The 12,193-nt window shown below is 41.9% G+C and overlaps 1 protein-coding gene across 1 annotated transcript in view; it reads right to left on the bottom strand.

Moving 5' to 3' along the window:
* Window positions 1–3,923: 3,923 nt before the first annotated feature.
* CLINT1 (clathrin interactor 1) overlaps window positions 3,924–12,193 on the bottom strand; it is a 46,102-nt gene continuing 37,832 nt past the window's right edge. Inside the window, exons 9-12 of the mRNA XM_079319588.1 lie at window positions 9,825–9,902; window positions 6,936–7,231; window positions 6,135–6,339; window positions 3,924–5,538 (exon numbers count right to left, since the gene is read on the bottom strand). Of these exons, the coding sequence (XP_079175714.1) occupies window positions 5,276–5,538; window positions 6,135–6,339; window positions 6,936–7,231; window positions 9,825–9,902 (842 nt within the window). The 3' untranslated portion in view covers window positions 3,924–5,275. The remainder of the gene's footprint in view (window positions 5,539–6,134; window positions 6,340–6,935; window positions 7,232–9,824; window positions 9,903–12,193) is intronic.

Genomic DNA, 12,193 nt, shown 5'->3' on the forward strand with positions numbered 1-12,193 from the left:
TGCCTGCAGCCCAGCTCTACTGCAGCTGACAGTGCCCTGTTACAAAGGCTTGAGCTGAAATAATGGATTTTCTCTTGGCAAAATGTCACTAGGTACCATTCCTGAGTGCTGTGAGAGGCCACTGCATGGGGTGACTGTCCCTTGAAAGGAAGGACACACTGGACAAACACAGGCTGTGAGAAGGGATAGAGAGCCCTACAACAAATCCATTTCACTTCTTATGGCAGCTGCCACAGGAAACAAAAGCACAGAAGAACTGCAAGGTACCAAATGTTGGTACAGCTTGGGACAACGTCTGAGCTTCCTGCCTTTGAACAAGCACAGATACAACTCTTAAGGGGTCAGAGATACCTGTACAGACACATGAGGTACTGCTTTAAGGGGATTTATTACACCCTACAACAATCAGGTTGTACAACACGGCTCAGGGGCTGTTCTGAGCCTCCTTACAAAGCCCCAGGTCTCTCTCAGTGCATTTTTATCACATTCCTGTAGCTTCTCCCCAGTCATTAATTCACGTGAGCGATTCCTACGTCGCTCGAACCATTTGTATGGGAAACCCCACATCCTCCTCTGTCAGCCTCAAAAAGACACAACTGCGGAATGGCGAATAAAAGGCCAGCGGTGCCTCAAAGGCAGCTGGCACAGGAGGAACGAGGAGGCGCAGGGCAGCAGCAGCCCCGCAGAGCCCGGTCCCTGCCGGCGCTGGAGCCGCTCCCCCGCCCGAGCCCCGTTAACCTCCCCGGCTCGATTCAATGTGACAGTGACACTTCACAGCACATTGCATCCAATCTCATTTGAAGCTGACAAAGATTGTTTCTGTTTTATATCTATTGGTTTATTAATGGCCTACAGCCTCTTAAGCAGATGCATATTCATTAGATAGCCAGCTGTTAGGAGGTTCCCAGATGTCGAAAGTAGCTCTGTCTTGGTATACATTCTTTTTTTTTTTTTTTTTTCTTTCCTTCTCATGGAACAAAGTAATTGTAGCTCGATTAAAGAACCAGTTAATTAGTAAGCCAGTACCTTATGGCACGATTAAAAAAAAAAAAAAATCTGGGAATTTTTGAGGAGTAAAGACATTTTTAAAAACAGACATGAGCTGAGCCTTCCCTGTGTTGAATGCATGCAGGATTTATGTAGACTGGATAATTCCATGTAAAGAACCCCAGCTGCAGAATCCAGGGATACATTGAGTTCTGCAAAGGCACCCTTCTTCATTTTCCCCATTCTGAAGATTTTCTCTTTCCTCTTATCATTCCTTAGTGGATGCAGAAACACATAAAAAATGAAAATGAGATACATCCCCATTTTTAAAGGTCATTTTACAAGGAGAAAAAAAATTCCATGGCATCTCAGCTAGATAAAACTGTGACCAGATCATTGAACAAGCTGTAGAGATTGACTTACAAATTCCAGGGGCCATCCTTCTGAGTCTCACAACATTAATCCAGCTCACTGAGATGTCTCTGCAACATCTTTCCTCAAAGCTCTAAAAGCAGATTCAGGGCTAACACCAGCATCCCCCCATCACCACCTCCAGGAAGCCCTTTGCCCATGGAATTGCTGGAAACATTGAAGACAGCTCCAAGTTCATGGGATCTGGGCAAAAAAGTTTCCTGGGGACTGTGGTTTCTGGCTAACTGCACACAACAGCACCACTCTGCCCCAAGGAGCTGCACTTCCAGCATCAGGAGAGGAAGAAGAGTTTGAAACCCTCAAACAACTGAAAACCTGAAACCATTCCAAATTTTAGTCAGCGATACCTTGGAATAAAACATGTGAGGAAGGAAAAAAAAAATAAAACCAAAATGCCCTCAACAGCATTAAAAGCCTTAATCAGAAGCCAGCAATGGCACTATAAAGTGTCATCTGCTGTGAGTGTTTACAGGCAAGCACAGAGGAACATGGAGGCAATTTTGTAGAGTGACTCCTGGAGCAAAGGCCTCTGAGAATAAAAGTGTCTTTAGATATTTGTTATCCTGTTATAGCTGGTATCACCTTGAGTATACAATGCCTGCCTGCATTATGTAAACACTTCATTGATAAATCCCTCCCCCACCTCCCCTAAGCTGTGTCACACTGCTCTTAGCTGACAGATAGAGCTGAAACAGATGCTGCTATAAATACCCTTGTTTAGCTGTTTTGAATATAATTTCTTTTGTAGAACATGGTGGATGCTCTAGTTATCACTGAACTTGCACCTGTGCTGGAATTTATTACTCCTTTGTACATATCAAGATGCATTTTTTTTAATGACTCTATAAAAAAACAAAAACAGAGTTGGGTTTTGCTGCCCTTTCTCCCGTTCTGAAGACAACCTTTACAAAGGATTGCACTAATTTTAATGGAACTCTTTTAAAGTTTAGAAGCTACAGAATGCAGAGGTGGTAAAAGTTTAACTCTCAGGACCAAACACACAGTTAAGTTAAAGAATCATGTTATTTTACTATTGAATGCTATGTTTCTGTACACAGATAAACAACATCCAGCCAGCCAACCCTTCTGGGGAGATCACAGGTCCTGGTTTCAAAAATGAAGCAAGCAGTTGTACTAACACAGCACCACAATTTTGGCTATATTTGAATTCTATAATGCAGCAGCTGGTAGATCTGTCCCCATTCACACAGTAGCTCATTTGCATTTTCACTCAGAAAGGTAATTTCTAGCTAAAAGATATTATTTTGTTCACACCTGAAATATCAGCCATGGAAACATTTTATAGCATTTATCTTAAACATGCTCAGTATTGTTTTAAGCAAATACCCATTTTATATTCAGTCTTTAAATAAAGATGCAAACCACATTCTGCTAAGCACTGCTACATATGATCATGTGCTTGAACTGGGGAGAAAACTTCCAGCTTCTCACCACTGCAGAAAACATGCACAGGGATGCACCTGGCCCACGTTCTGAAGGTGCTTTCCAGCTTCTTCTCTGATGTTTATTTTGGGGCTGTCTCACACTCCACACACCCTGATGCATGAGGATATTGATCCATGGGATGAACAGAGATCACTTCACCCCTCTGGCTGCTCCCTGAGCCAGGCCACCCTTGACTATGGTGTAATTGGCACAACCACAAAGACACACCCCAAAGTGACCACGTTTTCCACTAGTTACTCCAATCTCTGACAAACCTGCTTTATCACCACCAACCCAGGGTTTCTCTGAAGAGATGTGAACAACTGGGACCCAGTCCTTCAAGTCAGAGCTGACTATTTCACTGGCCAAACCCGCCTTAGAGGGACAGCACAAAGAACAGACTGATCCTGTTCATCCCAGAAAGATTGAGGAGCACTGCACCCAACAGGATAACAACACTGACTCCAGGTTTAGCTTTCCCCAGCCCTGGCAGGAGCTTCCTTCCCACCACAATTCTGCATACATTGAACCAGTCTGAGCCTTCCCATCTGTTCCAACAAGAGGGTTTGAAGATGATTATCCCAAATAAGTGTACAGGTTTCAGAACAGGAACCAGAGCCATCTCTCCTACTCAGCTGCTGAAGGCTGCCTTGATTACTTTGATGTAACAACACTTGAAAGCTCCTATTCTTTGAAACTAATTTAAACACATTGAATTGTTGAAAGATTAAAAACCGCAGTCAGCTAATTACACTCACTCTCATCTCTTATTCAGCAAATGAATCACTTTTCATTACCACTTAGCTGAAGTACATGAATTTCTGCCTAATTAGAAATGTTGTAGATGGAGCATTAGCAAGGCTGGAGCGGGTCAGGATATCTTGCCTGCTTCATTTTTAATTCCTAACGGTAGAGCCAGATAGGAAAGGCTTCAGATAAGAAGTCATTAAACAATTTTAAATTATTTATAAAAATTACTTTGCCCAAATTATAATTATTTTTTTTTCCCAAATGCTCTCATAAACGTCAAATGGAATGAAAGGAAAAGCAGCCCAACATTGATTTTAATGAACGTTTTAATGTTATGTATAACAGAACATTATGAATACAATGGAAACAAAGTTTTATCAATTTAATAATAAAAAAAGAAATCCAACATAAGAAAAGGGAGGCAATAAATTTCATACCTATAGTATAGTGCTTATTCTTAATAGTATTCCCAGCTTGTGAATATAACAATGTCTTTGTGTTCCAGATTCTAAAATCTTGATTCATGTGAACTTAAATGCAGAATTACAGAAGGAAATAAACAAAACCCCCCCAAACCTTAATTCATTCTCTTGCTTTCAGTAAATCAGTAAAATCTTTGACTGCTACAGGTCTCCTTTATTAATATATATATTTTTTTTTACTCCTCTATTGGATTCCACAGCTGCTAATGCCATATTTACACAAAAGAATCACCAAGTGTTGTATAAAAGTCAGGATCCAATGCCACTGGGTTAAGTTCTAGATTTACATCACTGAAGTGTGATTCACCTGCTGCTGATGCCATAAACCAGTGGCTCCTGAGGGACACTGGTGCTACAAAGGATGCCAAGTGCCACTGGAGAACTCCAAGAAAGTGCATTTTCTGGAGTTTTCTGAAAGGAAACCTTCCAGCAGTCTTGGATAAAGCTTCTCCCAGACTTGCATGGGATATCAGTTGTAACATTAGAAGCACGTTAAGACCCCAAAAATCTGTTGATCACCAAATTGCTGAGAGAGGATTTTTACAATAAAAATTTGGGTAATACAGCAGTGTGGCTGGAACATTAGCAAAAGTATATATACATTCCAGGTCCCTTTGAATTAGCCATAGTCACATATGTAAGCCATTTTTGGACAAAAATATATATTCTTATAAAAAACTGATCATAGTACTTGAGTGACTTCACAATTGTGGACTCAGTGGTAGTAAAAGGAATGATCCAATCATGACAAAGCGATCAGGGACAGGGGGAAAAGAAAGTCAAAGCTCTTCAAGAAAAAAAAAAAGTATAAAATTAGATTCAAACATTTTTACCCAGTCCCCAATCCAGTCTTCCATCAAGTCTCAAAGTTAAAATTGGTTCTTCTACGTAGGAAAGGTTTTTTGATGGTCTTAATACAAATTATTTTGCAAAATCATCCAACACATTCCTTAGAAGAATCTCTGACCTCTCCAGAATTTGAACACTAGTTATTTCAACACTTAGAAAATAGCTTTTGGTTCTTTATGTAGACACTTTAACTGATAAAGAAAAAAAAAACAAAACTGATCAGTGTTTCCCATCCCTTCCCCAGCTATATTTGTGCAGCTAAAAATCCTTCATTCAGTCTGCCCATTTATTTTATTTTCATCTCATTTTATGTACTTATTTTACAATCTTTATTTGCTAAAATTGGCAAAATTGGCAAAGGCATCTTGCTTGGGTTGTACAGTCCCAGGAGTGAGCGAGGCCACGGCCACGTTGGGCACGGCCATTCCCAGAGTGCCCAGGTTGATGCCCACGACTCCCTGGCCGAGGAGGGGCGCGGGGGCCACGGGCAGGGGCGCGCGCAGCGGCAGCGGCAGCGGCAGCGCGGCGCCCGGCGCGCCCAGGCTCAGCGCCGCAAAGCTCTGCGCCATGGCGCTCGCCGGCTGGTGCACACCTGCAGCAACGACAGCACACAAACGCTCAGTGAGGCTCACAGCCAGGCCATCCTGCGCCTACACCGCTGGCCTGAACAGGGACACCGCACACAGCCTGCGGCTGTTCCTGAGCTGCACATCACAGGGACCACACGCCCGGAGGGGTCCAAGGAAGGGATGGACGGGGCCCGCAGGGCTCTGGGATGGGTGACAAGGTGGGGATGGAGCACAGCTGGGATTCGGAGATCCCTGAGGTCCTTTCCAACCTCAATGATTCTATGATTTTACCACATTTGTATTCCTGTTTTTCTGCGTGAATACTCAGAAAACTTCTGTAGAAGGTATGAATGTAATTAATTTATACCAATAAATCCTCTACAGAAGTTCTAAAGATTAGGAAGCCCAAAGTCAAGATACAGAAATGGTGCAAGCTCTACAGCAGAACCTGCACAGGCACAGCCTCCTGACACACCAATCTCCATTTAAAGAATATCACTTGTGTCACAATGTGTGACTAAAGGAAGGAAAACAGTCATGGACAGGGGACTTGGATCTCAGGGACAGCCTACAGAACACAGACAGGGCTCAGTGTGAAACCACTGCAATGATCACTTACTCTGTTGCTGCATCATGGTATTAAGCGATGGCTGTTGGGGCTTGGAAGGCTGCATCCCAGGAACTAAATTGTCCAAACTGATATTTACACTGGGATCTGACCAAGTTGAGGGGAGAGTTTTGTTTGCATTTTTCTGGACCATCTCTGTCCTTGCATTATAAAGCGAGTTAGGCTTCGGCATCATTGGATTCATGCTTTGCAGAGGCTGAAAAAGAAAAGTCTGTTGGGATTCACTTGAAACAATTTACTGGTAGGAAACAGGACTAAACAACAAGTATTTAGTTTTCCACAGAAGATAATAAAAACCCATGAGGCCATGAACTTTAGCTTTTCCAAAGCAGGGCTGACAGATGCTGTTCCACAGTTAGATTAGAAGAGTATTTGTAAGCAGAGATCAAGTCCCACATCAATGTGGAGTGACACTGACCAGCAGCAGCCAAGTTTTGAACTCCCACATGCTGATTCTTTACCATTTCCAAACCACCCTCCACTACAGAGGCACTTCTGTCTTTTCCAGTCCTCACCTCCACCTACTTGAGGCTGGAAACCTGTAATATTCTCTGGAGAATGGCTTTACACTACCAAACTCAACTGCTTCAAAAAAGCAGCTGCATTTCTTAGAGCAATGAAGGCCATCTTCAAGAAAAGACTTTTCTTTAGGAGGCAATGGAAACATTTTTGACAAAATGCTGATCACATCTGAGTGACCAGGTCTAATGTATTCCAGGAGAGGAATGGATCAATCTTCAATGCTGTGATTAAGGAGAAATTCATTAGCAAAGTGTAGCAACAGCAGCATACCTGTGACCTGGACATGGGTAAACTGACACCCATGGAACTGGAACTCATCATGGAGAAATTCATGCTTTGGGAGGCAGTCATGGTTGTCTGAGAGGGTCCCATCAAATCAAAAAGATCCATAGAATTGGAAGCAGCTGGGGGCTGGCTAGGAGCTGGCTGTGAGCCACCAAAGAGCTCTAGAGCTGGCTGCTGTGCTGTGCTGCTGAAGAGCTCTTCAGATGAAGCACTGGCACAGGGAGAAGCTTGGTTGAAGGCACTCCAATCACCAAAATCTCCATTTCCACTTGTTGCTGTACCTGAAGGGAAGGCAAGTGTGGGAGGAAGGAAGACAGAGAAGAAAGACAAGACTCAGAGAAAGGCACTGAGCAAATGCCATATTCCATGAACTGAAACAAATGAGAGCTGATCTGTGTCCGTCCAGATTAACATCTGCAGGTAGAACCTCCATCTGGACATCATTCCCTCTCATGAATATTCCAACAATTTTAACAAGGTACGAAAGGAAACATGAAACACCCGTACACACAAAGTAGATGTTTGATAAGATGTCACCTGTGGATGCCAGGCAAGTGGGGACAGGTTTGCTTCAGTTTGAAGTACAGCTGGAAGATAACTTGGGGTAGACTGGAGACTACAGTCAGAACAACACTGAGAACTTGGATAATATTTATCAACCTTTTATCTTGGCATTCTGGTACTTGCAGAGAGAGCAGTTGTCAGGAACAAGCAACTGGATAAAGCAAATTCCATCATGAAAAAGACAACTACATCCAAATTTGGTTGTATACAACTGTAGCTTTTTGTATAAAACCACGCTGAGGGGAACAAAACCCAGAACTCTGAGAGCAGGTTGCCAGGGAAAGCTTATTTGAGCTGATAAGGAATAAGCACTTCCCATCCATGAAGTGCTCATGTAAAACACATTAGGTTTTTTAAATTTGATTCCTGAACTAAATGCCTTGATTTGAAGCAGAAATTTAATCTTGGATCAATCATTTCTCTCAGCAGCAGCTTTGCTGAACTCTTGTACTTCATCATTTAAACACTGTTGCATTTCAATAGATGGGGTTTTTGGAGACAAGTGTTTAAATCAGAACACAGAGCTCTCTGTTTTTCTCTGTGTAGACACCTGCAAGGGCACCTCTTCAGCATCACAGATGTTGTGACACAAACCAGTGAACTGAGAGCATGTCAAACCTTGCAGTTAAACAGGAGGAGATGTTCCCTTGCTCAAAACACGTGTTTCCCTATTAACAGGGAAAGGGTTGATTCACAGCAGTGATGGGGGAAGAAAAGCTTAAAACAGCATTTGCAGAAGATGCTGAATATAAAGCAACATCATTTAAATAGCTCACAGGCTACACAGTGAATCACATCCTGAGCTTGGGCCACTGGCCAGATCAGCTTTTTGATTCTCTCACTGATTCACTTTTGGTACTTCAGCTACATCCCAGACAACAGCACTGCCATAGCAAATGAACTCTGAGTGCTGGTGAACATTCAAATCATCTCTTGGATTTCTTTAGCTGACTGAACAAAGACTCAAACACGTAGAGCTGGGGCAGATGAATCCAGTGCCAGTTTCTCTTTCCTGCCCTATGCAATGGCTGCTTTCATAATGTATTGTACCCACTCATGGGTAACTGCAGCAGTCTTTTACACTTTGTGTAAATATTTATCAACATACACCTTCAACCTTCAGTCACCTCTCTTTACCAACACATTATAATTTAATGAATAGTAGAAGAGTAAATTTGTTCACAAAATCCAAGTATTGCCAACAACTTCAGTGCATGAAGTGGGCTAATATTCATTAGCTCAGGGCCTTACTAGAACATTTGCTTTGATCTTCCTCACAAAGAGGCACTATATTAGAATGTTTCAATTAGTATTACATATTAAAAATTAAAACCTACTTTAAATATTCTTGATAGATAAGTAAATGCTGAGTGTGCTTGTTCTGTGTTCAGACCTGTGCACTGAGCACATAATAATGGAAGTGGGGGTAAAAGGGAGAAGGTTTTGCCCCTTCAGTAGGACTTCAAAGATGATTAATCAAGAAGGAAAAGATTTCTAGAGGGGCTTACACTGTTCAGGAATGATTAATCATTTCACAGGACTCCTTGTCCCTTGCATAATGGTGATTGGAATAGATTAATCATGTTAATGCAGATAAAGGATTGTATCAATTTAGGCTGTATTAACACAGGAGTTATTTGCATAGTAGGCAGCTTTGTGTTTGCAAAACAACTTGGGTTTGACTGTGAAAGCCTGTAAAAAGCCAGAGCAGTTCTTTCCTACCAAGTGAACTGAAGATCTATGAACTAATCCAGGCCCAGTAGAGCCTTCCCAATACTGCAAAATAAAAGAGGAGATGTAAACATGCTGACTAAAAGCTGGCTCCCAGGTAGATTTGCTGCTCAGCCCCTTTGCAGATCTTTTCTCATTTTGTATTTGATCCTGCACCCTGGCTGAGAACCCCCTGTCACAAACAACACTCCTGCTCAAATGAACTTCACAAAGGACAGCCAGCCAGCTCTCCCCACTCCAGGGTTGTCTGTAGCCCTGCAGGATCCCACAAATATTCCACCGAAGGAAAATGGATCACTTTAGGTGGTTTCCAAGCATATTTTATTATTTGCAGTCCAATTTTAAGGGAAACCTTTTCAGATGGTGGCCATGTCTCCTGATAAGCTTGTCTGTCTGCAGGTAAAATGTCTGCACATGCACTGAGCCAGGCTGCATCTTCCTTCCTCCCAGAGCACTTGTGGTCCAGCTACACACCCACAGTTTACCCTGGAAAGGGAAGGCACTTTCAATAATGCCACATGGCATCTCTTGCCCTCCTTCCACCCTTCCTAAGCACTGCAATCCCTAAATCAATCCTACCTTGTGATGATGGGAAACTGGCTGAAGCAGCAGGTGAACTGAAATCAGCAAATCCTCCAAATGGGTCACTTGATCCACCTAGGAGCAGAGAGAAGCCAAAAGCTGTTACAGGACTGTGCAAAGCTCCACTGCAACAACTGCATGTGGGATTGATGAAGAAAAGCTGTTGTGCACTTGACATGATGGATTTATTGATTCTGCTCCCTAAGTCAGCTCTGCTTTCCTGTTCATCCCCACACTATGTTTATACAAGCCTGAGCAACAATAAACTGGATTATTTCCAACTGCCTTGCAGATCTTACAGTTTTGTTTTCCATGGGAAGAACTAAACCAGAAGTTTTTGTCACCTCTAAAAGTAAGTTTTGAGATATTAAAAAAGATTAACAAGTTTTTAACTAGGAAGTGATGCTACCAGTCTGGTACTTCGTAAAATTAAAAATTGGGAAGCAAAACATAAAAAGGCCAAACATCCTTACTGTATCAAGTTAATTTATTATGCTTCCTATGAAAAATTACATGTCACCTTGTATTTAGTTTTTGTGTTACTTAAAGCATGAATGGTTCTGCAATGATCTTGAATTAAGATTTCAGGGACAGAGCTTGCATTTGTGTTCATTTTTTAATAAGTCTGCTTCCTTTCTACAGCAAGGAACATTAAGTTTTCCAACTAGACGTTTGTATACAACATTTAAATTATTAACTTCTGAATACTAACAATTTTTCACTAAAAAAATACAGCCAAGATATAAAAGCAGAAGATTTAAGAACCATATTGTAGAGCTGATTTTAAAAATAAATTCAGGAAAGTGACAAAGATCACCTAGTTGTGTTTGGTAGTGCTTTTAAACTGGGATTCCACTGACCAGAGGAAGACAAGAAGTTGACTTTATTTGTTTGTCCTCAAAGATTTCACCTCCAAGCAGTCCCACCCTCAGAAGAAGCTGCAGCAGTTCAATTATTTTGCTTTTAGTGTTCTGAGAACATTATATAGGTTACATCACAGCTGCTTAGCCTGCAGTGCTTAGGAGGCAGCCAGGTGGGACTGGAACATCTGTGCTGCACTCAAACACCACCAGGGACAGCTTCCAACATCTGGTGCCATTTCAGAATTGTCTTATTGCTGCAAGACATTCTGCCCCATCTGCTACTCTCAACTGGGTTAATTAAACCAGAACCAGCTTCTTTTTAATAAATGGCCAGCAGTAATAAAAGGAACCATTCACTTCCTAATACATGTGTACTTGTATTTCTTTTTAATGTTATTTTACTGTAGACATTGCTCTTCCAAGGGGAAATGTCTTCTTGCAGGATATAAAACACGAGCAGAGAATGCAATTCTCTGAATTCTCAGACACAGAACTACAGAAACTCTTTTAACACCTTTTCAAGAGGGAAAGAACTTCACATCAAGTTATGAAATTTCTTCAACACAAATTCTGAAGTGATCTAATAAGCATCTCATGTTGTTTATGCACAAGTTCGTTCTGACCACCAAGAATGAAAAAGGGACAGTGAAATATAAACCAAAAACCTGATCTGATCTTGTTCATCCTGTCTACTGCAATGAACATTTTCAAGTAGTTTTTTCCCATATATGTGCTTACAGGGTTCAGAACAGGTTAATAGTTTGAGAGTTTATATGCTGAATTAGCAACACAGATGACACATGCTCCTGACCACATGCTTGAAGGAAAAAATAAAAATCAACGCTCCCTGCTACACCTATTATCCTTGGGTTGCCTGACAGTGCCTAGGGATTAATTTAATTTTAAAAAAAGAACTAGGTTCAAACCCAAAATAACCCCCTTAACACCTTCAGTCAAGTTTATCTTTTCCTCCCTATCTCTTGCCTGTTTTCAAGTGAAACTGAGTTTCAGGGAGAGGTGACAGATTTAGCTGGATGCAGCAACTCTCTAAGGAAGGTTAAGGAACCTCAGCTCAGTAACACAAAAAAAAACCCCTGCCAGTAGTCTAACCAGGGATTTTACAATTTGTCTTTTATGGCATCCCTTCACCCCCTCACATACAAACTGTGTTGCTCCAGTAAAGTGTAACACTGAGCCCAATCAACCCTTTCACATCTCTGCACCTGAAAATACACAGATAAGCAAACCCTAAGTTCCCTGAATTGACATCACTTCCCTGCCAATTCCTTCACAGGACACATCAAAGGCTGCATTTGACCCTTTCCCTCTGCCTTGCCTGACACTGGCAATGTTCCCACACCCTGTGCAGCAAGGAGCAGTGGTCAGAAGCAGTGACCTGCACGTGAAGGACAGGGCTAAAATCTTCTCAACATGAGCAAGCCTCAAAGATTCCCACATGAGATCTGTCACTACAAATGAACCCTTTCCATCTGCCTGCTCAGG

Source organism: Erithacus rubecula (genome assembly GCF_903797595.1).
Source record: "Erithacus rubecula genome assembly, chromosome: 16".
Classification (NCBI taxonomy): Eukaryota; Metazoa; Chordata; class Aves; order Passeriformes; family Muscicapidae; genus Erithacus; species Erithacus rubecula.